The following is a 27,869-nucleotide window of genomic DNA, read 5'->3' on the forward strand; positions in this document are numbered from 1 at the left end:
TAAGAAGGTTGGGGTACTCCGAATGTCGGTGTACTTAGCATGTTGCATACTAGCACGTCAGGTGCTTAGCATGTGTTGTAAAGGACTGCTGTGATGGGCTAATTATGGTTCCACGTAGTTAAGGACCAGGCAGACGCTTCGACGCAGTAGTGGACCTGTCTGTGAACCGGTTCTGCGGCGGGGTTGAGTGAGTGGTGAGAGGGGACCGCCTCCCCCTTGCGGTGGACACAAGAAGGGTCCGAAAGGACGTAAACCCCCTTTGCATTGCGTCGACGTGGAACCATAATCAGCCGTGCTGCCCCGTGAGCGCTCCAAGTGAGCGTTCCCAGTGAGCGTTCCCAGGGAACGTTCCCCATGAGCGATCCCCGTGAGCGTTCCCCGTGAGCGTTCCCAGTGAGCGTTCCCCGTGAGCGTTCCCAGTGAGCGTTCCCCGTGAGCGTTCCCAGTGAGCGTTCCCCGTGAGCGTTCCCAGTGAGCGTTCCCCGTGAGCGTTCCCCGCGAGCGTTCCCCGTGAGCGTTCCCAGCGAGCGTCCAAGTGAGGCTCACCCCAGTGAGCGTTCCCCGTGAGCGTTCCCAGTGAGGCTCACCACAGTGAGCATTCCCAGTGAGCGTTCCCAGTGAGGCTCACCCCAGTGAGCGTTCCCAGTGAGCGTTCCCAGTGAGCGTTCCCAGCCAGCGTTCCCAGTGAGCGTTCCCAGTGAGGCTCACCCCAGGCGGGGGGGCTGTCGGCGGAGGGCCTACCTTGTTGACCTCCAAGATCTCCCGGCGCTCCTCGCTGGGGGCGTGGCCCGGGCCGGCCGGGCGGGCCTCATGCTTGGAGCCATCCTCCTCCACGTAGGGAATCAGCAGCTAGCGGGCGAGAGACACCGGGGAGAGGCAGAGAGAGAGAGAGAGAGAGAGAGAGAGAGAGAGAGAGAGAGAGAGAGAGAGAGAGAGAGAGAGAGAGAGAGAGAGAGAGAGAGAGAGAGAGAGAGAGAGAGAGAGAGATATTTATCAGGCAATCAGTTGCTAGCGGGCGAGAGACACCGGAGAGAAGCGCAGAGAGAGAGAGAGATTTATCGAGGAATCTCTGAAAATGAAATAAGTTCTGAAGCCGATCCCCATAAACGAGTCAAGGCTGGACGTTATCGGGATGGAAAACTCAGACCGCTAACCCTGAAGAAATACATTATTTGTTGGCCTCCACTGGTTAATTGGAGGCTAAAAAGGATTTTCAAACTAAGAGCGGCCTCCTAGTGGGCAGGGTGCTCCGACATCACCGGAAAAATGCGAGGAAATCTGACAAATCTCTGCCTCGATACATCCCGGATACCCCCGCGTGTCGTAATATAATCTTGTTGAGAGGAGAGTGTTGAAAATGGATTCTGTGTAAGCTCTTGTGACGCAGCCTGGCTTCACCACTGTCTCTCTCTCTCTCTCTCTCTCTCTCTCTCTCTCTCTCTCTCTCTCTCTCTCTCTCTCTCTCTCTCTCTCTCTCTCTCTCTCTCTCTCTCTCTCTCTCTCTCTCAAACCCAGAGAGAGTGCAGGAGATTAATTCATTTTTAAACACGGTGTGTGCTTGACCTTGTCTGTTTGACACCACAGTGAGGATGATGGGCGAGCGGAGAGAAAGAGAGAGCCTCTCAAAGGGAGAGGGGGTTGGGGACGGAGAGAGAGAGAGAGAGAGAGAGAGAGAGAGAGAGAGGGAGAGGGAGAGGGAGAGAGAGAGAGAGAGAGAGAGAGAGAGAGAGAGAGAGAGAGAGAGAGAGGGAGAGGGAGAGGGAGAGGGAGAGAGAGAGAGAGAGAGAGAGAGAGAGAGAGAGCTTTTGTGGAGGAGAGCTGGCAGGGACTGCTGCTGGCTGCAGCTGCTTTGTCACACTGCCCCCTAGTGGTGGGCTCGGGTAAAGGGTTACGGAAAGTGGGGGCATTGAGCATGGAACGTTCTTTAACAAATCTGTTTGAATATCAGTTAAGAAAGTGAAACCAGTTCTGCTTCAGAGTTTAGACAGTTTGAACACTGTTTTGTTTAAACACTGAAACACAGTGGAAAGTTTTTTGTAGCTGAGTTGAAACACTTTTGAAACCGAGTTGAAAGACTAGTCTAAACCCAATTGAAACCGCTTTGATAGAGTTGAACTACGGTTGAAACATTTTCTAAACCCACTTTAAAGGCTGTTTCAACCGTTTTGAAACACGGTTAACAGACCGCTGAATCTGATTTTGAAACCCAGTTGAAAGATGCTTCAGAACGGTAATTAAACCGCCGTGTGTTGAAGTAAAAACCTGTTGCCTGGGAAACATTGGGTCTAACGAGGACACACAGGACGACGGACAGATGGAGAGAAAACGCACACATCTCAGGGAGGATGGCTGAGACACACACACACACACACACACACAGAGGATTATGAGAAGATATTATCAGAGGGTAAACCTGAGTGTGAGGCCTTTGAGACAGAGAGACTTTCAAGTAGAAGAAGCAGAAGAGATAACAAGATTGGCTGAATGAATAGGGGTGAGGGAAGTCAGAGAGAGTGGGTGAACAAGACGATGGAGGTGATTGGTAATGAGAGAAGAGAGAGGGGCAGGGAGATCTAATCTGGATCACTCGCCTGGCTCCGGGAGAGCGAGAGAGCGAGAGAGACAGAGAGGGAGAGAGAGACAGAGAGAGAGACAGAGAGAGAGAGACGGATTGGTAGCAAGAGAGACAAAACAAGAGATAGAGAAATGGAGATGGACGGAGAGAAAGAGCTGTGAGGGAAGAAGAGCAGAAGAGAGAGGGTAAGAAAAGGGAGAGGGAGACAGGATGTTGTAGGAGACACACGATGAACCTGCCAGCCTGTCCAGAAACACATCCAGGCAGGAAGTGCGATGGTTTCTGATGAGTATATTAGATAACTACCAGCCAGACCAACAACACATGTTGGTGCCGTGTGTGTGTGTGTGTGTGTGTGTGTGTGTGTGTGTGTGTGTGTGTGTGTGTGTGTGTGTGTGTGTGTGTGCACATGCGTGTGTGTGAGTGCGTGTGTGTGAGTGCGTGCGTGTTTGCTTCCGTGTGCCTGCCGTCTGTGTTTATTGGATCTGATTTCCTGCATGTGTGTGAGAGGAATCGACAAATTAAGCTCAGCTGAATGAAAAAGTTAAATCGCACAGAGTGAGGAGGCAGTTAGAGAGAGAAAAAACAACAACACAACTTGGGTTGAGTTAGGCCTAGATCACACTTCTCCGTCGAGCACGTATGCAAAGATCAGCAAAGATCCCGATCGCTACTCGATAGCGTTTACACCGCCCGATTACCTTCGTGGGCGCAACGCGAATAGAACGAACGCACCCGATGTGATCAACGGAACGTGTTTTCAGTTGGTTGCGGTACATGAACTGCTTTTCAGCAGTGTGCCTGTTCGATTTCGCCTGATCTTAATCAAGTGGATATACTTATTTTTCAACATGTTCTTATCGGAACCAACTCGGTCAGCGTTCCCTGATTTCGTTCCTTTTCTTTTTTTAAACAGAGTTGAAAGACTAGTCTGAGTCTAAATACGGTTGAAACAGCTTCGGAACACCATTTAAACCCCATGGAAACGGCTTTGATAGAGTTGAAATACAGGTTCAGCAGTTTTGAAACACAGTTTAAAGACTGTTTCAACAGTTTTGAAACAGTTTAAAGATGGCTGAAACAGTTTTCGTAACACTGTACACGGTTGAACTGTCTTTTAAACTGTGTTACGCTGACTTATCGGAGCAGACTCGGTCAGCGTTTCCCGATTCGCTAGTTTTTTCGTGCACATTTGAGGTTGGAGACACTATACTGCCCCCTTGAGTACTCATTAATGCAGGCAGCTCCGCAAAAGATGGCAAAAGATCTGTGAACGTGTGAACTGATTTCCAGAAGTTGGAAATCAGCCTGTGCTGACAAGCCTGAGATGAATTCACATGATCAATCTCTGCAGGAAGTGAAACAGCGCTAGAGAGGAAAGGGGGGATTTCCAAATCAACCTAATAAAACCCAACCTATGCTACTGCTTAAACACCTATATGCACGGCTGACTTGCACCTCTTTATAACACGATAACTGACGGACGAACGTTGTCGTCTTTCCTGCTACGCTTTCCGTTAACTTTATGAAGGACTAGTTGAGGAGGTTCAATGTTAATTTGTACAACACATCATCTTACATTTACATGTACATTCACATTTTCATTCATGGCATTTAGCAGACGCGTTCATTTAGCAACACATCATCTTCACGTTAAACATAAGCAGATGTCACAGAATTGCGACTTACGCAACTTCTTACTACATTCAGTCCAACTGACTCAACACCCTGAAGGGAGCGCTTGTGTGGAGAGACCCATGGCGTTCCCATGCAGAACTCTAACTTGTCCTCAAAAGTCCTGCCTGGCTTTTCATCGCTGATCCGTCAGTTTTAGAGTCACACTAATGAGCAGATCCTGAGATTCGACTGCAAAATACCGCAGGACAGACTTTGTTTTTTACTACCTCGGTTTTCAACCACCGTTTGCACGTTTATGAAATGGAGAGAGGGAGAGAGAGAGAGAGAGAGAGAGAGAGAGAGAGAGAGAGAGAGAGAGAGAGAGAGAGAGAGAGAGAGAGAGAGAGAGAGAGAGAGAGAGAGAGAGAGAGAGAGAGCTGTAGAGACAGAGAGAGAGAGAGAGAGAGAGAGAGAGAGAGAGAGAGAGAGAGAGAGAGAGAGAGAGAGAGAGAGAGAGAGAGAGAGAGAGAGAGAGAGAGAGAGGGATAGAGAGAGAGAGAGAGAGAGAGAGAGGGATAGAGAGAGAGAGAGAGAAGGAGACAGAGAGAGAAGAAGACAGAGAGAGACAGAGAGAGAGAGACAGACAGAGAATGAGACAGACAGAGAGAGAGAGAGAGAGAGAGAGAGAGAGAGAGAGAGAGAGAGACAGAGAGAGAGACAGAGAGAGACAGACAGACAGAGAATGAGAGAGAGAGAGAGAGAGAGAGAGAGAGAGAGAGAGAGAGAGAGAGAGAGAGAGAGAGAGAGAGAGCGAGAGAGAGAGCACATTAATGAACACTGGTGACAGATGCAACATGTGGGATATGTTAGTGATTATTGGGCACCTGGTCGTATTGACACAGCTCTGTCGGGCGTTTTATTTTGTGTTTAGTAAAAAGCATGTGGGCCGGATTTTGGGTTTGGCTTGAATTTAAGAGGACTTTTTTTCAGCGTTTCAGCATTCCCAAACACAGCGTATCTTTCTCCTGCCAATAAAGCTTTTTGAATTCAAAACAAATTATTATGAAAGGAGATTAAGGGAAGAAGAGGGAGGTTTTGGCTGTGGAGTGGAGAGAGAGACAGAACGAGAGAGAGGCTGTATATGAGAAGGAGAGAGAGAGAGAGAGAGAGAGAGAGAGAGAGAGAGAGAGAGAGAGAGAGAGACAGAGAGAGAGAGAGAGAGAGAGAGAGAGAGAGACAGAGAGAGAGAGAGAGAGAGAGAGAGAGAGAAGAGAGAGAGAGAGAGAGAGAGAGAGAGCTGATGTCAGCTCCTCTCCAGCTGTTAGTCTGCGCTGCCAGAGTCTAACCAGCCTGCCGATGAGGTCATAGGGCTGAGTCATGGAATCCACTTCCTATTGGCTGGCCTCACCTGGGGGCCCCACCTGATGGATGGACCCCTGGTGCTGCCACATCATTCTGTCACACACTGGGGACACACACTCACACACACACAGATACATACTGGAGACACACAAACACACACACACACACACACACACATACTTTAGACACACACTCACACACACTCATACATTCGGTAGACAGACACACACACAGTGTAGACACACACTCACACACACATACATACTGTAGACACACAAACACACACTCGGTAGACAGACACACACACACACATACACAGACACACACTCACACACACACACACACACACAAATACATACTGTAGACACACAGACACACACACATACTGTAGACACACACACACACTTTATTTTCAGGACGTCCTGAATGAGTCCCAGACCCCGTTTGCCTGTGCGTGTGCATGAGCGTGTGCTTGTGCCTGTGCGTGTGCGTGTGCCTGTGCTTGTGCTTGTGCTTGTGCGTGTGTGTGTGTGTGCTTCATTTCTCTACAACTGCTGCGCTACTTCCTGGAACAATTAAACCCCCAAAAGGAAGAGAGGGACTTCACATCAAACGACGGAAGGGTTTGATGTCGAGAAATAAAAGCCATGCTTAATAACCTCTTGCAGCCAGAAACCTATGAAGTCCAACGCGTTAGATGATGACATTCTTCATGTTCGCGGAGTAATCAAAGAGAAACACGTTAACCTGGTGGGCAGGAACGAGGAGCGGAAACAATTAACTGAACACATTTTCTCTTTTGCTTGTTCGTTTGTTTTGTTCAGCCTGTTTGAACTTCTATTGATCAGTACCTCGCCTCAGACCAATGGAGGCAGCACACCTTTTCCCTGTCCGTGTGTTATTATACAGCAACCATCCCCGAATCCCCCAAGTTATCCAGAAATTATCCTTTTTTGGTGCCTTTGTGTGCAAGACAGCGAAGTGAGACATGAGCATGGGTGAGAAAAGGGAGGGAATGACACGTAGCATAGGAGCCCAAGTGGGAATCGAACCTGTGTCTCTCCAAAGCATATCACCTACAATCGTACGCAAACTAGCAGGATCAGCCACCGGCTACAAATATTGTAAAATTTCATTCGATTGCATTTACATTTAGGGCCTTTTGCAAATGCTTTTATCCAAAGCGACTTACAATAAGTACACCTTATTAGCATTAGGTACTGTATTTTGATATTATTTTGCCTGGGCAGGGCGAAGCCAGAGGAAACTTTGTCGGAGGCCCGTAGCGGTCCCGACGTGCAAATTGGTCATCCGACCTGGGCTTAGGGGCGAAAGACTAATCTAACCATCTAGTGGCTGGTTCCCTCCAGATAGCTGGCGCTCATTACTCTCAGTTTCATCTGGTAAAGCGAATGACTAGAGGCCTTGGGGCCGAAACAATCTCAACCTATTCTCAAACTTTAAACGGGTAAGAGGCCCTGCTCGCTGGCTTGGAGCAGGGCCTGGAATAAGAGTGCCCAGTGGGCCACTGTTGGTAAGCAGAACTGGCCCTGCGGGATGAACCATACGCCGGGTTAAGGCGCCCGATGCCGAAATGGCTCACCACGTCGGGCTGAATAGTGTAGTGAGTGACCCCAAGGCTGGAGGTCTTGTGGAGGCTCCAGAGGAGCGGGAACAAGTTGCGCGTGCGGGCAGCGGGGCTCCGGCGGGAGACAATCGCTGGCAACAATCCCTTTCTCCTCCATGTTGCAGTTCATGTACTTCAGGGAGTCAAAGCCAAAGTACCTTTCCCCCAATTCCTTCCTAACCATGGCTAAGATAACCCCAACTACAGTCTCGTTGTGGAAATACTAGAGACGTCGAAGAACCGACGTGTTATGCGCCATAACACCAACAGCAGAACGGTTATCCAAATAAGAAAAAAGGGATAAATTAAGAGTTTTCATGTTTTTATTGTCTGTCATTAAGCATCATTAGGCTCTACTTTTCGCCTAAATTTGACCCCTTTTGAAATATTTCTCAGTTCCTTTAGACTTGCTATTCTCATCATGCCCTCATGGTTAAATGTGAGAGATATGAATTTCATCTCAGTCTGACTTTCTTCAAGGTCATTTAGCCACATTGAGTTCCGTTTTTGGGGGGTGTTTACCATATTTAAAAAATTCAACAGATGTTGTCCTATATTGATGTTTGATTTTCATTTTTTTCGTCAGTCATATATTTCTTTGCCTCGTTAAGCTGTTTTAACATCAAGCCTTTTAGGATATCCCGAGTAACCTTCTAGGAGTGCTCAGCTTAATAGAAATACATTTTAGAGTGAACAAACACAGGTTACTGCCCAGTCATCTAACGGTTTGTAACCCCTCTCTCCCCTTCTATTTATCTTCAAAAAAACTCAAACCACACAGAATTAAGTCAAACATTATAGATTTTATTTTATTTGCATAAAAGTTGCCCTTCCATTTTTTCAAAGGCGAGCAGGATACCATATTTAAAAAAATCAAGAGATGTTGTCCTATATAGATGCTTGATTTTCTTTTTTTTTCGTCAAAGTCAAATATTTCTTTGCCGCGTTAAGCTGTTTTAACATTCAGCCTTTTAGGATATCCCGAGTAAACTACTATGAGTGCTCAGCTTAATAGAAATACATTTTAGAGTGAACACAAGTTACTGCCTAATCCAGTTACCCCTCCTTTGAACCACCATCACTCTGGAAAATCAACCTCAAAACTCACTAAATGGCCCACGGCCTTTTACAGAGGGAAGAGCAGGAAGCCGCTAAAGGTGTTGTAGTTGGCGCCATCGTCATATATCCGGCGGTTGGCGTAGAGCTCGGTGTAGACGTTGTCTCCGGCCTCCAGCCGCAGCACCGCAGCGTTGGTGGCACTGTTCTGAAAGTCGTTCCCCACTATGTCCGAGGTGTACGCCATCAGCTGGCCATTCTTCATCAGTGACATCTCCGAGTTGGGCGTTGAACCCCTATTGTTGTTGTACATGGTGTAGCTGAAGTAGTACATGCCGGACACCCGGGCGGTGAAGATGCCCGTGGCCGGGTTGTAGCCGTTGCCCATGTTGGAGATGATCACCTGGTACTTGACCGGCATTTTAATGGTGACGGGGCCGATGGAGTGGCCCAGCCCGGCGGTGAAGGCCACCCGGGGCACAGCGGTCGATGTGCTCTCCTTCAGAGCCTTTAGCTGCTGGGCCTGCTCCTGGATCAGCCTCTGCAGCTCCAAAATCTGGGCACTATGGACCCCTAAGTCTCTGATGAGGCTGCAGATATCGGGCTTGCAGACGGCCAGGCTGGCATCGGGGTCCCTGGAGGGGTCCGTATCTTGGCACTGGCCGCTGGAGAAGATGAAGGCCACCAAGAGGAGGAACGTGCGCTCCATGGTTCTCTTCTGGACCTCCGTTTGGGCTTGAGGTGCTCCTTGGTCTGGCCTTGGTTTAGTTTGTCTTCAGGTGGATCTTGATTTGGTGTTGACTAGGTCTGGTCTGCTCTACCAGCTCTGGGGTTAGTTCTGATCTTCAAGCCCCAGTGCAGCTCGAATTTATAGCTGTCCTTTGTTTAAAAATGAGAACATGAAGACAGCTGGTGAAGATATCCCACACACATTTCAAGTTGCTCTTACAGAGATGGCGTCACTTTAGACAACGGGCCAAATAGATTTTGAAACTGAGCACCACCTGTCACGGCCACAGACTGATAACAACCAAATGTTGGACGCCCAAGCCAGACCAACTGTAGCCGCTTGCCAGACTGTGCTTCTTATCGTACTTGAATAAATGGTCAACTCAACTGAAAAGGATAGGGCAGTTTGGTAACCCCGACGTGACAATACTGAGGCTCAGGCTGGTGGCCGAGCGCTATCAAACTCTCAGGCAGGATGCCACTGATGAGGTGAGCAGAGCCTTTTAGGGTAAATATCGGCATAGTTAGAATCTAGAAGTATTAGGGGGGAGAGTTTGGAGCGGCAAAGCCCCAGCCGCGCGCTGAAGCGTTGGGAGAATCAAGGTGACAGGACTTCTTTTGAATGAAAATGATACGTTTTTATACTACTGTATATCTATAACTATATCGTGCAAAACCCAAAAGTAAAGACTGGCGAGCGGGTAGAGAAGAACCACAGAAAGCCGAGTCGAGGTACTCGTATGGAAGTAGATCTGTCTCTTCGGATTTTGGAAAAAAAAAGTCATTGAATTTTTAGCGCTGCTAATAAATGTCTCAACCAATCGTCCTCTGAACTCTATCAATTTTCCACAAATAATTTTCATATTCATGTTCACAAATTCAAAGTCTATCATTCAACGTAAAAACATTCAATATGCAAAATTCAGATGCAAAATTCAATGTATAAAATTCAACAGAAATATCTTCAATGTCCCCAAATTCAGCTGCAAAATTCAATGTATGAAATTCAGCTCCGTGAACGGTTTCTATTTTAAGCACAAAAGGGCAGGGTTATCATTCTTTAGACAAGAAGGGTTAAACAATAGGGATTAGACCGGGCCCGGGGAAAGGAAAAATTGCAATTTAGAAAGTATATTGGTGAAAAGTTTCATGTCATTATGGACATGGAACAATTTAAAAAAGCATGCATTGATGATATAGCCTGTGAGTGATTTCATGAAGTGTATTGTATATGATATAACCTGTGAGATATTGCATGAAGTGCATTGTATATGATATAACCTGTGACTTATTGCTTGTAGTGTATTGTATATGATATAACCTGTGAATTATTGCATGAGGTGTATTGTACAAATGTTTGAGCCCCCTCCACACGCCCCGCCCCAAACCTCAGATCCCCAACTGTACGATCAAGACCCTGATAGAAAGAGAGGGCCCCCCCCCCCCCCCCCCCCCCCCCCGATAACTGATACAACCCTTTTCGAATAAAGCGATATTTGCATGATCGCTCTTTGTTGTTTATTACAGTTTTAGAACCCTCATGCCATCTTTTTTTATTTTTGAACAAAGGTTCACTCAAATCGTAAGATAATTTTTCATGTTGTTTGCCTGGGCAGGGCGAAGCCAGAGGAAACTTTGTCGGAGGCCCGTAGCGGTCCCGACGTGCAAATCGGTCGTCCGACCTGGGCATGGGGGCGAAAGACTAATCTAACCATCTAGTGGCTGGTTCCCTCCGGATAGCTGGCGCTCATTACTCGCTGTTTCATCTGGTAAAGCGAATGACTAGAGGCCCTGGGGCCGAAACGATCTCAACCTATTCTCAAACTTTAAACGGGTAAGAGGCCCTGCTCGCAGGCTTGGAGCAGGGCGTGGAATAAGAGTGCCCAGTGGGCCACTTTTGGTAAAAAGAACTGGCCCTGCGGGATGAACCGAACGCCGGGTTAAGGCGCCCGATGCCGAAAAGGCTCACCACGTCGGGCTGAATAGTGTAGTGAGTGACCCCAAGGCTGGAGGTCTTGTGGAGGCTCCAGAGGAGTGGGACCAAGTCGCGTGGGAGGCCAGTGGGCAGCGGAGCTCCGGCGGGAGACAAACGCTGGCAACAATCCCTTTCTCCTCCATGTCGCAGTTCATGTACTTCAGGGAGTCAAAGCCAAAGTACCTTTGCCCCAATTCCTTCTCAACCATGGCTAAGATAACCCCAATTACAGTCTCGTTGTGGAAAGGGATAAATTAAGAGTTTTCATGTTTTTATTGTCTGTCATTAAGCATCATTAAGCTCTAGTTTTCGCCTAAATTTGACCCCTTTTGAAATATTTTCCTTTAGACTTGCTATTCTCATCATGTCCTCATGGTTAAATGTGAATGATATGAATTTCATCTCAATCTGACTTTCTTCAAGGTCATTTAGCCACATTGAGATCCGTTTTTGGGGGGTGTTTACCATATTTAAAAAAATCAAGAGATGTTGTCCTATATAGATGTTTGATTTTAATTTTTTTCGTCGAAGTCAAATATTTCTTTGCCTCGTTAAGCTGTTTTAACATTAAGCCTTTTAGGTTATCCCGAGTAACCTACTAGGAGTGCTCAGCTTAATATAAATACATTTTAGAGTGAACAAACACAGGTTACTGCCCAGTCATCTAACTGTTTGTAGCCCCTCTCTCCCCTTCTATTTATCTTCAAAAAAAACCTCTAACCACACAGAATTAATGCTAAAGATTTTATTTTATTTGTATCAAAGTTTTTCGTTACTTTTATACAGCCAAAATATATATTTTTGTCGACAAGAAAACGCTAATCCAGCCAGCCCCTCCTTTCAACCACCATCACACTGGAAAGTCAACCTCAAAACTCTAAATGGCCGACGGGCTTTTTACAGAGGGAAGAGCAGGAAGCCGCTGAAGGTGTTGTAGTTGGCGCCATCGTCATATATCTGGCGGTTGGCGTAGAGCCGGGTGTAGACGTTGTCTCCTTCCTCCAGCTGCAGCACGGCGGCGTTTGTGGCAGTGTCGTTATCGTCACTCCCCGATGTGTCCCAGGTGGAAACCATCCGCTGGCTGTTCTTCATCAGTGACATCACCGAGTTGGACCTTGAACCCAGATTGTTGAACATGGTGTATCTGAAGTAGTACATGCCGGACACCCGGGCGGTGAAGATGCCCGTGGCCGGGTTGTAGCCGTTGCCTATGTTGGAGATGATCAGCGGGTACTTGACCGTGAGGTCAATGTGGACGGGGCCGAGGGAGTGGCCCAGCGCGGCGGTGAAGGCCATCCGGGGCACAGCGGCCAATGTGCTCTCCTTCAGAGCCATTAGCTGCTGGGCCTGCTCCTGGATCAGCCTCTGCAGCTCCAAGATCTGGGCGCTATGGACCCCTAAGGCTCTGATGTCGGGCTTGCAGACGGCCAGGCTGGCATCGGGGTCCCTGGAGGGGTCCGTATCTTGGCACTGGCCGCTGGAGAAGATGAAGGCCACCAAGAGGAGGAACGTGCGCTCCATGGTTCTCTTCTGGACCTCCGTTTGGGCTTGAGGTGCTCCTTGGTCTGGCCTTGGTTTAGTTTGTCTTCAGGTGGATCTTGATTTGGTGTTGACTAGGTCTGGTCTGCTCTACAAGCTCTGGGGTTAGTTCTGATCTTCAAGCCCCAGTGCAGCTCGAATTTATAGCTGTCCTTTGTTTAAAAATGAGAACATGAAGACAGCTGGTGAAGATATCCCACACACATTTCTAGTTGCACTTACAGAGATGGCGTGACCTTGGACTACGGGCCATATAGATTGTGAAACTGAGCACCACCTGTCACGGCCACAGGCTGATAACAACCAAACGTCGGACGCCCAAGCCAGACCTACTGTAGCCGCTAGCCAGACTGTGCTTGCTATCGTACTTGAATAAATGGTCAACTCAACTGAAGCCTCATCTTTGAAAAGATCAGGGCAGTTTGGTAACCCCGACGTGACAACACCGAGACCCAGGCTGGTGGCCGAGCGCTATCAAACTCTCAGACAGGATGCCACTGTTGAGGTGAGCGAGCCTTTTAAAGTAAATATCGGCATAGTTTGAATCTAGAAGTATTAGGGGGGAGAGTTTGGAGTGGCAAAGCCCCAGCCGCGCGCTGAAGAGAATCAAGGTGACAGGACTTCTTTTGAATGAAAATTACAAGTTTTTATATTATATCTATAACTATATCGTACAAAACCCAAAAGTAAAGACTGGCGAGCGGGTAGAGAAGAACCACAGAAAGCCGAGTAGAGGTACTCGTATGGAAGTATATCTGTCTCTTCGGATTTTGGAAAAAAAAGTCATTGAATTTTTAGCGCTGCTAAAAATTGTCTCAACCAATCATCCTCCAAAAGACACGCATAAATAAATCAAAGTCTATTTTATTAAACATTGAGATAACTTATAACGGTCCCGACGTGCAAATCGGTCGTCCGACCTGGGCATTGGGGCGAAAGACAAATCTAACCATCTAGTGGCTGGTTCCCTCCGGATAGCTGGCGCTCATTACTCGCAGTTTCGTCTGGTAAAGCGAATGACTAGAGGCCTTGGGGCCGAAACGATCTCAACCTATTCTCAAACTTTAGACGGGTAAGAGGCCCTGCTCGCTGGCTTGGAGCAGGGCCTGGAATAAGAGTGCCCAGTGGGCCACTGTTGGTAAGCAGAACTGGCCCTGCGGGATGAACCATAGGCCGGGTTAAGGCGCCCGATGCCGAAATGGCTCACCACGTCGGGCTGAATAGTGTAGTGAGTGACCCCAAGGCTGGAGGTCTTGTGGAGGCTCTAGAGGAGTGGGAACAAGTCGCGCGTGCGGGCAGCGGGGCTCCGGCGGGAGACAATCGCTGGCAACAATCCCTTTCTCCTCCATGTTGCAGTTCATGTACTTCAGGGAGTCAAAGCCAAAGTACCTTTCCCCCAATTCCTTCTCAACAATGGCTAAGATAACCCCAACTATAGTCTCGTTGTGGAAATACTAGAGACGTCGAAGAACCGACGTGTTATGCGCCATAACACCAACAGCAGAACGGTTATCCAAATAAGAAAAAAGGGATAAATTAAGAGTTTTCATGTTTTTATTGTCTGTCATTAAGCATCATTAAGCTCTACTTTTCGCCTAAATTTGACCCCTTTTGAAATATTTCTCAGTTCCTTTAGACTTGCTATTCTCATCATGTCCTCATGGTTAAATGTGAGAGATATGAATTTCATCTCAGTCTGACTTTCTTCAAGGTCATTTAGCCACATTGAGTTCCGTTTTTGGGGGGTGTTTACCATATTTAAAAAAAATCAAGAGATGTTGTCCTATATTGATGTTTGATTTTAATTTTTTTCGTCAAAGTCAAATATTTCTTTGCATCGTTAAGCTGTTTTAACATTAAGCCTTTTAGGATATCCCGAGTAACCTACTAGGAGTGCTCAGCTTAATATAAATACATTTTAGAGTGAACAAACACAAGTTACTGTCCAGTCATCTAACGGTTTGTAACCCCTCTCCCCTTCTATTTATCTTGAAAAAAAAGTCAAACCACACAGAATTAATGTCAAACATTATAGATATTATTTTATTTGTATAAAGGCTTTTCGTTACTGTTGTACAGAGCCAAAATATATATTTTTGTCAACAAGAAAACGCTAATCCAGCCAGCCCCTCCTTTCAACCACCATCACACTGGAAAATCAACCTCAAAACTCACAAAATGGCCGACGGGCCTTTTATAGAGGGAAGAGCAGGAAGCCGCTGAAGGTGTTGTAGAACATGACATCGTCATATAACTCGCGGTAGGCGTAGAGCTTGGTGTAGACGTTGTCTCCGACCTCCAGCTGCAGCACGGCGGCGTTGGTGGCACTGTCGTGAAAGTCATCCCCCGTTGTGTCCCAGGTGGACACTATCCACTGGCCGTTCTTCATCAGTGACATCAACGAGTTGGGCGATGAACCCACATTGTTGTTGTGCATGGTGTATCTGAAGTAGTACATGCCGGACACCCGGGCGGTGAAGATGCCCGTGGCCGGGTTGTAGCCGTTGCCCATGTTGGAGAAGATCCTCAGGTACCTGACCGTGGTGTCAATGTGGAGGGGGCCAAGGGGGAGGCCCAGTCCGGTGCTGAAGGCCACCCGGGGCTGCGCGGCCGATGTGCTCTCCTTCAGAGCCTGGAGCTGCTGGGCGAGCTCCTGGGTCAGCCTCTGCAGCTCCAAGGTCTGGGCGCTATAGACCCCTAAGTCTCTGAAGAGGCTGCAGATGTCGGGCTTGCAGACGGCCAGGCTGGCATCGGGGTCCCTGGAGGGGTCCGTATCTTGGCACTGGCCGCTGGAGAAGATAAAGGCCGCCAAGAGGAGGAACGTGCGCTCCATGGTTCTCTTCTGGACTTCCGTTTGGGCTTGAGGTGCTCCTTGGTCTGGCCTTGGTTTAGTTTGTCTTCAGGTGGATCTTGATTTGGTGTTGACCAGGTCTGGTGTGCTCCACCAGCTCGGGGGTTAGTTCTGATCTTCAAGCCCCAATGCAGCTCGTATTTATAGCTGCCCTTTGTTTAAACATGATAACATGAAGAGAGCTGGTGCACCTGTGAAGATATCCCACACACATTTCTAGTTGCACTTACAGAGATGGCATGACCGTGGACAACGGGCCAAATAGATTGTGAAACTGAGCACCACCTGTCACGGCCACAGGCTGATAACAACCAAACGTTGGGCGCCCAAGCCAATTCATGTTCACAAATTCAAAGTCTATCATTCAACGTAAAAACATTCAATATGCAAAATTCAGTTGCAAAATTCAATGTATAAAATTCAACAGAAATATTTTCAATGTCCCCAAATTCAGCTGCAAAATTCAATGCATGAAATTCAGCTCCGTGAACGGTTTCTATTTTAAGCACAAAAGAGAAGGGTTATCATTGTTTAGACGAGAAGGGTTAAACAATAGGGATTAGACCATGCCCGGTGAAAGGTAAAATTGCAATTTAGAAAGTATATTGGAGAAAAGTTTCTAACCTGTCAAAATGGACATGGAACAATTTAAAAAAGCATGCATTGATGATATAGCCTGTGAGATATTGCATGAAGTGCATTGTATATGATATAACCTGTGACTTATTGCATGAAGTGTATTGTATATGATATAACCTGTGACTTATTGCATGAAGTGTATTGTATATGATATAGCCTGTGACTTATTGCATGAGGTGTATTGTATATGATATAACCTGTGACTTATTACATGAAGTGTATTGTACAATAACTGATAACTGATACAACCCTTTTCGAATAAAGCGATATTTGCATGATCGCTCTTTGTTTCTTTGTTGTTTATTACAGTTTAAGAACCCTAATGCAATTTTTTTTAGACGGGAAAAATCTGTATCTACCTCTAACACTTCATTTAAAGCAGGAAGTGTAAGAGGGGGAGGGCTCTAAAAAAACTACAAGCACTCATTTTCAAACCCGGCTAGAAGGTGGGACCCACTGATGCTACAGACCCATCACAGATCAGTGCCAGTGGGTGGGACTTAGGGGTGTATGGTATAAACGGTATAGAGAGTGCACCGGTGTGAATTTGCTCTACAGTATGGTTTCTGACATTACCGTGTGACCGTTGTGACCGGAAGATCACACGAGTGCTAAAGAAGCAATGATGTTGTACCAGAGACGCAGTCGTTTATTCATTATATCATCCGGTGCACACAGCTTTCGGCCGTGGTCTATAAGATATTCTAGAATACTCCGGGAGCTCCGGCGGGAGACCCTGAGCTCAATATCTAAATGATATAATATAATATATAAACATCTATAATAAAATGATGTATAATATCACGGCCAAAAGCGGTGTGCGCCTCCTGACGATATTATGAATCTCAAACGACCCAAACATCGATCTGAAGTAGACTGAACTGCGACATGGAGGAGAAACGGAAGATGGTGCTTCGTGGCGGTGGTGCCCCGCAGCAGCGGGCAGCAGGGCTCCGGCGAGAGACAATCGGGGCTACAATCCCTTTCTCCTCCATGTCGTGGTTCACTCTTCTTCAGATTGATGTGGAAGTAGAAGAACCAGAGACGTCGGAGAACCCGACGCAGTCGTTTGAGATGATATCACGAATAAACGATTGCGTCGGGTTCTCCGACGTCTCTGGTCCTTCCACATCAATCTGAAGTTGCAGTTCAATCTGGACTTCAGAGAGTCAAAGCCAACGTTTCTTCCCCCAATTAATTCTCAACCATGGCCGAGAATCAATACACGGTTTCTTATTTTGCAATCGCACGCAATCGCAAAACCCGCGACCGACCCGCAATGTTCAGGCGTCCAGCACCCGTGTCCGACACAGTAGTACATTATCTTTCCCCCGTTTCATCGAAGTTGTGCGGGTCACCCGTCGGGTAGCCTACCCGAACCCGTGCAGGACTCTGGCCGAGATAACCCCCACTACGAGTCTTTACTTGTTGTGGTCGTACCAGAGACGTCCGAGAAGCCGACGCAGTCTTTAATTCATAATATCATCCGGAGGCGCACACAGCTTTTGGCAGTGATATTATATATTATATTATATTATATAGATACCTATATATTATATACAATTATATTATTTAGATATAGAGCACAGGGAGTCTGCAAACTTCTCCTCCATGCTGCTGTTCACGCTGGACTGCAGGGAGTGAACGCTGATTGGCTGTTATGTTACGTCCCTCACGGAGTGGACGCTGATTGGCTGTTATGTTACGTCCCTCACTGAGTGAACGCTGATTGGCTGTTATGGCACGTCCCTGACTGAGTGAACGCTGATTGGCTGTTATGTTACAACCCTCACTGGGTGAACGCTGATTAGCTGTTATGTTACGACCCTCACTGAGTGAACGCTGATTGGCTGTTATGTTACGTCCCTCACTCGCTGATTGGCTGTAATGTTACCTCCCTCACGGAGTAAACGCTGATTGGCTGTAATGTTACCTCCCTCACGGAGTAAATGCTGATTGGCTGTAATGTTACCTCCCTCACGGAGTAAACGCTGATTGGCTGTAATGTTACCTCCCTCACGGAGTAAACGCTGATTGGCATTGTGGGAGTTGTCGTCTTCAATCCGCAAGCGCCAAGAAGCCACTGTCTGCCTTTTTCTCGGTGAAGAAGGCACAAAATTTGAAATCTAAATATATGACCCACTTTCAATACAGATTCATGTCTCCACCGGTGAAATTTCCTTTAAAGACAAGGGGCCAAACATCCCATAATCACCACTATTTCACATAACAATTATACCACCAAAAACCCGATCCATCTCACTGAAGAGGATAGGTGGAAAAGTGATAATTAGTGATAGTTATTTGGATCATTTTGATAATGACGCTACTGCCCCCCGGGGCCAAGGCGTTTGAGCTCGGCCCCGCAGGGCCCCCCCGGGGGGTCTCACCTCTGGAGGCGTGGCGTCCATGCCGGCGCAGTTCTCGTTGCACTTGTCGTAGACCAGCCGCAGCTTGCGGAACAGCACCGACAGCATGCGCAGGTGCTCCTGCAGCTTGCCCAGCCGGTCCTGGTGGGTGTTGGGGTGGTAGGTCACCCCGTTGGGCAGCTGGGGGGGTCGGAGGTCACAGGGGGAGGGGGGGGGGGGGGGGGGGAGGAGAGATGGGTTGTGAGTGAGTAGAATGAACACTTTTTTATGAATTAATTTTTTATTGGACTGTATTCGTATAGCACTTTTTCTAAATAATGGCCACTCAAAGCTCTTTATAATATTGCCCAACATTCACCCGTTGACGCACACATTCACGCACCGACGGCGGAGTCAGCTAAGCAAGGCGACAGCCAGCTCGTCGGGAGCAGTGAGGGCGAGGCGTCTCGCTCAGGGGACTCCTCGACGCCTCCTCGGAAGGGGCCGGGGATCGAACTAGCGACCTCCCGGTAACCAGTCACTGAGCCACATGCCGCCCTGTTGTTTCATTGTTGTGATAGCGGAGGGCTAGGACACGGCGCTCCCAGTCTGAGGCCCCTGGGGTCGCATGGCCTGTTTCGATTGAATCGGGTGCAACAGGTGAACCCCCCACTGGGGAGTAGGGAGGGACGGGGAGATGAGTGTGTGTGTGTGTGTGTGTGTGTGTGTGTGTGTGTGTGTGTGTGTGTGTGTGTGTGTGTGTGTGTGTGTGTGTGTGTGTGTGTGTGTGTGTGTGTGTGTGTGTGTGTGTGCCGTCATGGCGGCGGAGTAGAGCGCACGCCAGTCTGACCTCTGACTAAATTCCACACTAGGCCACATCACCCGTCGTAACTGCCGTCGTTAAAGTAGAGAATTTTTCCGACATGATTCTGATCACTACACTTCTTGTTATGTGTTTAACAACATCCATTAAGTGCGCTTTTAAAGACGCAATACAAAGCGGTAAAATTTACAAACAACGCCAGCAAGTCCTAGACCCTACCCCACAACAGCGATCATCAGCATGCAACATTCAGGATTTTACCAACTTCGAGAGATTACTCACGGATACTGAATGGAATGATTTCCAACACCATGAAAGACTGTTTAGACAAGGCCTGGACACAAAGAGATTACGGGACAAACAAAACTTTGTCCTCGCTGGAGATCCTCGGAAATGGACGCGGATGTTTAAAATCCTTCATGGAGTCTTTTTTAAAAACAGATTTTTTTCCATAAAGCACACGGATGGACGAGAGTTTGGAATACCACTCCTGAAATATGTGATACGGATATTAAAGACTCTACCATTGGATGATAACGCACGAAAAACACCTGTCGATAACCCTGCTGAATGGATTGAGCGTCAATTGCGTTTTCTGCGAGATGTGATACAGCCATCGATTGCCGCGGCAACAAAAGAACATCTGAAAACACCACACATGGTAAGCAAAAACAAGCTTACTTACCTGTGGCAACACCGCAGAAAAAAAGCAATTGATATCATCCTAAACAACTGCATATTCCCGACGTCTCCGCCTGAGTCGGGTAATCCTGAGCAGGTGTATGATTACTATCGACAAAAATGCGAGTCTATGCCATCAACAAAGTTGCGCGAGCTGCCCCCGTGGAATAATGACATTGACATTACAGCTACTGAAACCCCGCCACTAACATCGGCCTTCTCCGTCGAGGAGATAGAGAAAGTTATACTCAACTTGCCCAACAACACAGCAAGTGGTTCAGACGGTGTCACCTATGAAACCCTAAAATCCACCAGGCAAATGTCGTGTCCCACCCTGAGAAGCATATTTAACACCTGTTTGCTTAATGGTAAAGTCCCCTGTTCATGGAAGGGAGCACTGATACACAGAATACCAAAGAAAGACAATGTACCCAATGACCCCTCTACATGGAGGGACATCTCATTATTACCAACTGTGTACAAAGTCTTCATGAAGTGCCTCCTGTCCAGAATATTACCATGGCTTGTTGACTCAGGAACTTTATCAAGTAAGCAAAAGGCCTATATTGAGCGTCAAGGCATGAATGAACATGTTTTTTCTTTAAAGACGGCGATTGATGACTGACTCTGCCAAATTATATGTGGTATTCTTGGACTTTAGGGACGCATTTGGTACACTGCCTCATGAGGTCATGTTGAATTCACTGGAGGACATACACCTGCCAAAGATCTACTGTGATATAGTAAAAGATGTTTACAGTAATTCCTATCTGCAAGTGATCTGTGGTAAACACCTCACCCTGCCTGTAAAATTGAAAGTGGGAATTAAAACTGGTTGCCCATTGAGTGCAGTCAACTTTATCATTGCCATCAACCAGTGGCTGAAATGGTTCTGCACTAATGCCCCACCCCAAGTGTTGTCACCAAACCCAGTCCAGGGCTATGCTGACGATGTGGTCATTGCCTCCCGTGATGAGAGAGTCATAAAGAACATGATGGCTTGCACCGACAGCTTCCTCTCCTGGTCTGGCCTACAAGTAAAACAGAGCAAATGTGCAGTGTTTTGGGAGAGGAGGAGCGGAGGCAACCGCTGGTATAGAGCCAAGACTGACCGACCTCCTTCCCTCACCATCTTAGGCCAGCCACTCAGAGTGTATGCCAGACAAGAAAGCTACACCTACTTAGGGCATAAATTCAACATCGCGGGAGATTGGAGCCAACAAGTGACCAATCTGGTTCAGCAGTTTATTAGCAGACTGGACCTGATTGACACTTCACCTCTCCCAGCAACTCTGAAAGTCCAAGCAATCAGAGATATAGCCTTCGGCAAAATACAACATCTCTTCGCGAATGTTCATATCCCACAAAAAGATCTGCGCACAATGGACAATAAAACTGTGCAAGTTGTAAGGAAATGGCTGGGCCTCAACACACATTCTACACGATGTTTTATTTTCCAGAAGAAACAGGACGGTGGGCTTGGCATTCCAAACTGTATGTGGGAGTACACAGCAGCAAGGCAGTCACATCTAGTCAATATGCTAAACTGTGATGACAACAGTGTAAGACACCTGGCAAGAGCATCATTACTGCTGGACTTTAAGAAACGCAAAGTGGCTTGTGCAGGCAGTGGTGAGGATAACTTCCTGGGTTTCAGAAGAAAGAGCAGTGGCAAGCTGGATACCCAGGCACAGGGATTTGGTGTGTCATCAGACTGGCGTGACCTGAATGATTTGTGCTGGAGGACAGGCACCGAGCTAAAATGGACCTCCAACCACCAACCAGTAGAGGTCACCGATGCAGTGGTGGATGACCCATCAATCACAGTGCAAGCCAGGCTGCAACACAATAACATCACCCACCTCCTGTTACCATCAACATCCAGGCAAACCCTTCTTACCATCCAAAGGGGCCACAATATGGAGTACTGGTCCAGCCTTAAACTTCAAGGAAAATTAGCCAAACTCACCTGTGCAGATCACTCCACATCACATGCCATTTACAATAATGCCACCATCAGTGATGAGATACTCATCTTCTGTGTGAAGGCACGCCTACAGGTTCTCCCCACAAAATACAATCTCTCCCTCTGGTTTCCATCTATTCATTCCCCCCTTTTGCATGCTACATGACCCACCACAACAGCTGGAGTCAGTAGCCCACATCATGAACAGTTGCCCTTCCTACAAAGGACTGTATATTGCCAGACATGACAGACTGGTGGACCTCATCGCTGCCCAGATCCCCTGTGCTCCTCAGGAACAACTATACAAACATACCTCTGTCAAGTCCCACTGGTTTAACACATCCACAAACTGCTTTTCAGGAATTCCCAACACACCAGACATCATTTGCATATCACAAGAGAAAAAAATAGTCAGACTCTTTGAAGTAGCCTGTGCCTTTGACCTGTTCATGGAGGAATCCTATTGTACAAAAAAACTGAAATACCATCCTCCAACATCTGCCATTGAAAGCTGTGGCTATAAATGTGTCCTCATTGTTCTTGTCTTTGGCAGTCTAGGCCATGTGCATAGGCTGGTGGTCAGTGGACTTAACATCAGTGGACTAAGTAAAAGAAGGGCCAGACAGCTAGCTAAGTACTGCTCAATATCAGCTGTTATAGGGAGCATGTTCATCTGGAAAAGGAGATGTTTCCTGTACCCTTAATGTTCCCATAACAAGATGTTTGTTGGTCAAATAGTTGTTGGATAATTCATCACATTTGGTTCCTAAAATGATATTAACTTGTAATGTGGAATCAAATAAAGTACATAAAATGTGTGTGTGTGGACCAAGATTCAGATTTTGTGAAATAAACAGAAAGACAGGCAGACAGTCCGTCAGTCAGACAGACAGACACACAAGCAGGAAGAGAGCGAGACAACATGTGAGATAATGTGTGAGGGAGATAGGGGGACCGGGCAGCGGTGGGGGGGAGACGGGGGGGGAGGCAGAGAGAGACAGAGAACCAGGGGAGGGAGGACAGTGATAAATTGAGAAAGAGGGGGGAGAGAGATGCGACGGCCCAGATAAGAGAGGGAGGGGAGGGAGCGGGACGAGACGGGGGGCTGACGGTACCCAAAGTGTTTCACGAGCAGAGAGAGAGCGGCTCCTCTTCAAAACACAGCCGGCACAACATGGCTGCTGGTGCACGCTGGGGCCCAGATGCGCTGGTTTTGTGGAAAACGTATTCTCGCACTCCCCCAACCTTCCCTCTCTGTCTCTCGCTGTGATTTATCGGAAGACACTGAAGACTCGTCTCTGGCTCTGAGGGATGCTACAGTTAAGCCCGGCACAACCCTGGCTGAGGGCACAGCGTCAGGGCTGACCCGCTCCTCCGCGGTGGAGAACTCTGAGCTGCTATCAGCCGTGTTTCTGTTGCCTCTTGATTAAGTGGTGTTTTGATTGGGTCTCCGACTCTCCGTGGTTCTCCTCCGGCGTTTCGGATCAAGCTTTCAGCAAAAGTGCACGCTGAGAACCGTGAGACTCAATCCAAGACACACTTGAATCAAACGGCAAAGTGCCGGTGCAGAAATATCTGCAGATTGGAGCTTTAATAATCACCATAACACCAACTAACTATTCATACTGTGGATACACATGAGTTTTGTTCTGATTAATAAACGCAAGAGTTTAAGTCCAGTAACACAGACAAGAGAACTGAAAAACACTATACAATATTTAGTGTATATACACTAAATACACACAATAAACACGCAGAGAGAATCCAATGTCTCTGCTTCTGTATGCTCAGACCTTCTCTCCGCCTCACCCTTGACCTACAACTACAACGACGATGGCAATAGCGTTGTCACTCGTCACTTGTTATCACGGGCGGATCCTAACAAAGAAGTGATATTGTCTAACCACCGTCCAATCAGAGGGGTGTAGCACTGAGATGGCTGCTTCCAATGGCGTCATCTTCTCAGGCGAACGCCATGGAGGCAGCAGCGTACATCTGATACCCATGACCCACACACGCATTGTAGCCCGGTGAGCAACCGAAGACGACCCGGTCGGATTATGAGTGAATGGTAGAGTCATGTAATGCTTGTTTCTTCAAGCCAAGAAAGAGGGAAAAACGGTGGGGCTGACTTTGTTACTCGAATCCATTCAGATACTGTTTGTGCCTTGTTTGGCGGTTTCAGGCCCATTGTCTGCAGACAACGAGAACAGTGCGTGCATTGTATCAGTGGAATCAGGAAGGCCACACCTTATGTAGCATTTGTCAGTAAGAAGCTGCTTTTACCCAAAGCGTCCTCTGGGGACGTATACAAACAGGTCCTTAAGGTGTAGGTAGGGATAAGGGAAGTCTTGTATTTGGGGCGCCAAAAGGTCAAAACCCTGCCCTCATACTAAAAATTCTCGAAATCCAATTAAAACAGAGGTCTCTCTTTAGCGCTCTGGTTAACTGGCAGCATTCTAAACGTAAAACGAGGATTCTGAAATCTGTGGTGGTCGGAGCTTTAGTGGCGTATCAGAAGAATGTTGTGCGGAATATGACGAAATATTGGGGCGGAGTGGTGCTTTCCTTCATGGCATGTATAGGAGTTCACTGCGTTTTGCTTTGGATAAAAGCGTGTGATATATATACGAATAATAAACTCACTAAATAGTAAATAATGCGTTTTAACAAGGGATTTTCCTGGAATCGGTTAATAGATGCGAAATGGGAATTATGGATTATATACTCAACTTAGTTTGATAGAGTCTAGCTATAAACAGTGGCTCATTTCATCGCCTAATGGTTTTCTAGGAACATCAATCTGTCATTAGAGCATTATTATCGGTATTGATTCCGCCGAGTGAAGTCGACTACCGAGTTCGGCTGTAAAGTCGAACCAGGGCCTCACAAACACATGACGTTACCCACAGTAAAAGGCCTAAGGCGCTGGCGCTACGGCTGTTGGAATACAAAGGGACGCAGGTTCGAGTCCCTGGGTGGCAAACTCGGGAAGGGGGGGGTACACAAAGTTCTTGGCCTTTATCAGAGCGAGCCTGCCTCTTGGCCACTCTTGGTTACAGCAGAGAGGAAACCATGACGACTAGCAAAGACATAGCTGCTGGCGTGGTAACAAATACAGGCAGACATTAACCCTGGTTTTTGCAGGATAGCCCCGCGGTTAGGGAGGATGTTTGACTCACAGACGAAAGGTTCTAGGAGGTAAAGCCCCAATGTCTACCTGTAGGCTAACCCTACCTGCCCCCCTCAGGTAGGGTTAGCCTACAGGTAGTGTGACACAGGAAGGTTAATTCACCACAAGTCGCATCGGATGATGACTCAAGCCGGTTTCACACTTTAGGGCCCCAGGCGCCTGGCCGACCATCACTCGTGCGTTCTCTATTAAGGTTCGTAACATGAAGTCAACGGTAAATGGTAAATGGACTGCATTCACACAGCGCTTTTCTAAGCAGTGCCACTCAAAGCCCATTCTCACACACACATTCACACAACCATTCACACACCGACGGCGGCCTCATCCACGCGGGGAGACAGCCCGCTCGCCAGGAGCAGCCAGGGCGAGGGTTAGGGTCTCGACACTCGAGCTTAGGAGGAGCCGGGGGATCGAACCGGCGACCTTCCGGTGACCAGCCGACCCGCTCTACCTCCTGGGCCGCTGTGTCCCGTCACCTGCATGTTCCTCAGCAGCTGGAAGATCTCCATGGTCCGGAGCACGATGTCCTGCACCGTCTCCTGGCCGATGCGACACAGGGAGGCCGTGTTCACGTCCCGCCCCGCCTGCTGCTGCTGCTGCTGCTGCTGCTGCTGCTGCTGCTGCTGCTGGGCGGCGAACACAGCCGTGACTAGCGGCGGCGTCGTCATGGGAACCGCGGCGTCGACTCGAGACACCGGAGGGGGGGGGGGGTTGGGGGGGGGGGGTTGGGGGGCGGGGTTTGGGGGGCGGGGCCGTGGAGAACCGGGCGGAGAGAGAGATATGCAGCGACGGAGCCCCGCTTACATACCTGCTGCAGGGACCTGGGGGGGGCTGCAGAGGGGGGGAGGAGGAAGAGGAGGAGGAGGAGGAGGAGGAGGGGGAGGAGGAGGAGGTAGAGGAGGAGGAAGAGGGGGAGGAGGAGGAGGTAGAGGAGGAGGAGGAGGAGGAGGAGGAGGAGGAGGAGGAGGAGGAGGAGGAGGAGGAAGAGGAGGAGGAGGTAGAGGAGGAGGAGGAGGGGGGGAGGAGTAGGTATAGGAGGGAGAGGAGGAGGAGGAGGTGGAGGAAGAGGAGGAGGAGGAGGAGGAGGGGGGGGGGGAAGAGGAGGAGGTATAGGAGGAAGAGGAGGGGGGGAGGAGTAGGTATAGGAGGACGAGGAGGAGGAGGAGGAGGGGAGGAGTAGGTATAGGAGGGAGAGGAGGACGAGGAGGAGGAGGAGGACGAGGAGAAGGACGAGGACGAAGACGACGACGTTGAGGAGGAGGGAGAGAAGGAGGGAGAGGAGGAGGAAGAGGGGGAGGAGGAGGAGGAGGAGGAGGACGACGAGGACGAGGACGAAGATGACGACGTGGAGGAGGAGGTGGAGGAGGGGGAGGAACAAGCAGAGAGGGTGTTAGGTACAGGCCACTTTGTATACCTGTTCAAACAGTTGTTGGGAAGTTACAAGTTTGGTTTTATTGTCCACTACAGTGAATACAGATACTTATAACCTATAAAGTAGCATGTGTAATCAGGGTACGGGCATCCTGCTCAAAGAAGACAAGTTCTTACAGCTGGTCATAATTAGATACTTCAGTGATTAACAAACTCGGGCTAGTGGTAATGACAATAATAAAGCAGCAAGGGAACTGGAGAGTAGAAATCCTTAAAAAAGGGTGTTGCATGTTATAAGCATCAATAATGTACAGTAATAAACTAATTTTAATGAAGAGCTGCGGGAAGTAATGTTAGGTTTGGAGTTTAATAAAACATGTGGAGGATAGGACTGGTTACCGGGCTCAGATGGAGACTGGTACGGTGCAATAAACCAGACACAAGCTGGAGTCAAGTGGTTGTCAATGCAGCCCCGCACGACACTTTACAGCCCAGTTATAGTGTCGTAACTCATTGCCGAGGCGCGAAACATCACATTTAACCTTGCGTGGATGGTACAAGTTTATTATTACACAAAGAACGATGAATAATGTTACCTTTGGTGATTAATTTATCAGCTTTGTTGACATATGTCAAATCCCCCTTGCTCTGCTACTATAGACGTCAGCTGCTCGAAGTATCGCGAGAGACCTTCCGCCCTCCCTCTCCCTAGACACGTTTACACTTTACCGTAATTAGTGGAGTTGATCCGCCTCTTAAAATGGTTTCAATGGTTTTCTTTTTTCTTAAATCCCGCTAGGTATGAGAGTTTACTTTTGTGCTCAGATAAAACATAGCCCATGTATGATATAAAAAAAATGAATAGAGAACGACTGAAATATAACTTTGAAAAATAAATTACAACATTACGGTAATGCACACATCACTGATAAAGCAATGAAGCAGCGTCCTCTGCTGGACAACATTTGAATAGCACAATGGTGACAAGGGTTTTGGCATGGTAATGGTATTGTGCAATATTTATTCATAACGTCAAAATACAACACTTTGAATAAGAATAATAAGTCTAAGTTAGATCAAACTGGTAGTCCATATGTTTCATTTAAGACCGTTCCCGAACTTCCCGTTCAGGATTGTATTATTTTTTTTCATACGCGATGGGCCAGCGGGGGGACAAACCGCCTCCCCTGGCCCCCATGTGGCTATGCCCCTGGTGTCAGTCTTCCAAGATTAGATAGATAAATATAAATATCTCATTGTTTAAGAAATCTCGGTATAAAACGATGGCTTTTAATCAGGGACGCGGGAAGTGGGGGTGCTTAGGGTGCTGCAGCACCCCCCCCCCCCCCCCCCCCCCCCCCCCCCCCCCTGCAGCTGCAGCGGCCCCTGGCTGTAACTGCAAGTTAGAAAGTTTTCTGAAAAAATCAATTCATTTTTTTTGGGGGTAATTTTATCATATAACATGATTTTTCATCAAATGTTTGACATCCACCCTTTTTATGATATTTATCATATCA

The 27,869-nt window shown here is 47.8% G+C and overlaps 3 protein-coding genes across 3 annotated transcripts; all 3 read right to left on the bottom strand.

The window, feature by feature from the left end:
• Positions 1-542: 542 nt before the first annotated feature.
• med30 (mediator complex subunit 30) lies at positions 543-27,053 on the bottom strand. Its single transcript, XM_030347443.1, has 4 exons — positions 26,949-27,053; positions 25,458-25,812; positions 18,361-18,519; positions 543-849 (listed from the first exon to the last, which is right to left on the bottom strand). Exons 2-4 carry the CDS (start codon positions 25,647-25,649, stop codon positions 625-627), a joined length of 576 nt encoding a protein of 191 aa, XP_030203303.1. The 5' UTR covers positions 25,650-25,812; positions 26,949-27,053; the 3' UTR covers positions 543-624.
• On the bottom strand, positions 8,091-10,349 carry LOC115535886 (C1q-related factor-like). The gene has a single exon (XM_030347441.1). It carries the CDS (start codon positions 8,944-8,946, stop codon positions 8,308-8,310), a length of 639 nt encoding a protein of 212 aa, XP_030203301.1. The 5' UTR covers positions 8,947-10,349; the 3' UTR covers positions 8,091-8,307.
• On the bottom strand, positions 11,672-15,453 carry LOC115535887 (complement C1q-like protein 3). The gene is made up of 2 exons (XM_030347442.1): positions 15,203-15,453; positions 11,672-12,351 (listed from the first exon to the last, which is right to left on the bottom strand). Exons 1-2 carry the CDS (start codon positions 15,311-15,313, stop codon positions 11,839-11,841), a joined length of 624 nt encoding a protein of 207 aa, XP_030203302.1. The 5' UTR covers positions 15,314-15,453; the 3' UTR covers positions 11,672-11,838.
• Positions 27,054-27,869: the final 816 nt, after the last annotated feature.

Source organism: Gadus morhua, chromosome 22 (assembly GCF_902167405.1).
Source record: "Gadus morhua chromosome 22, gadMor3.0, whole genome shotgun sequence".
NCBI classification, from domain to species: domain Eukaryota; kingdom Metazoa; phylum Chordata; class Actinopteri; order Gadiformes; family Gadidae; genus Gadus; species Gadus morhua.

Coding starts and splice junctions, on each gene's coding strand:
- LOC115535886 (XM_030347441.1), bottom strand. CDS start 8,946: ATGGAGCGCACGTTCCTCCTCTTGGTGGCCTTCATCTTCTCCAGCGGC.
- LOC115535887 (XM_030347442.1), bottom strand. CDS start 15,313: ATGGAGCGCACGTTCCTCCTCTTGGCGGCCTTTATCTTCTCCAGCGGC. Junction 12,352..15,202: donor TGGCCGTCTGCAAGCCCGAC/ATCTGCAGCCTC, acceptor TGCAAGCCCGAC/ATCAGAGCCTTAGGGGTCCA.
- med30 (XM_030347443.1), bottom strand. CDS start 25,649: ATGACGACGCCGCCGCTAGTCACGGCTGTGTTCGCCGCCCAGCAGCAG. Junction 18,520..25,457: donor AGCTGCTGAGGAACATGCAG/GTGACGGGACAC, acceptor CGACCCCCCCAG/CTGCCCAACGGGGTGACCTA. Junction 850..18,360: donor TGGACGCCACGCCTCCAGAG/GTGAGACCCCCC, acceptor CTCGCCCGCTAG/CTGCTGATTCCCTACGTGGA.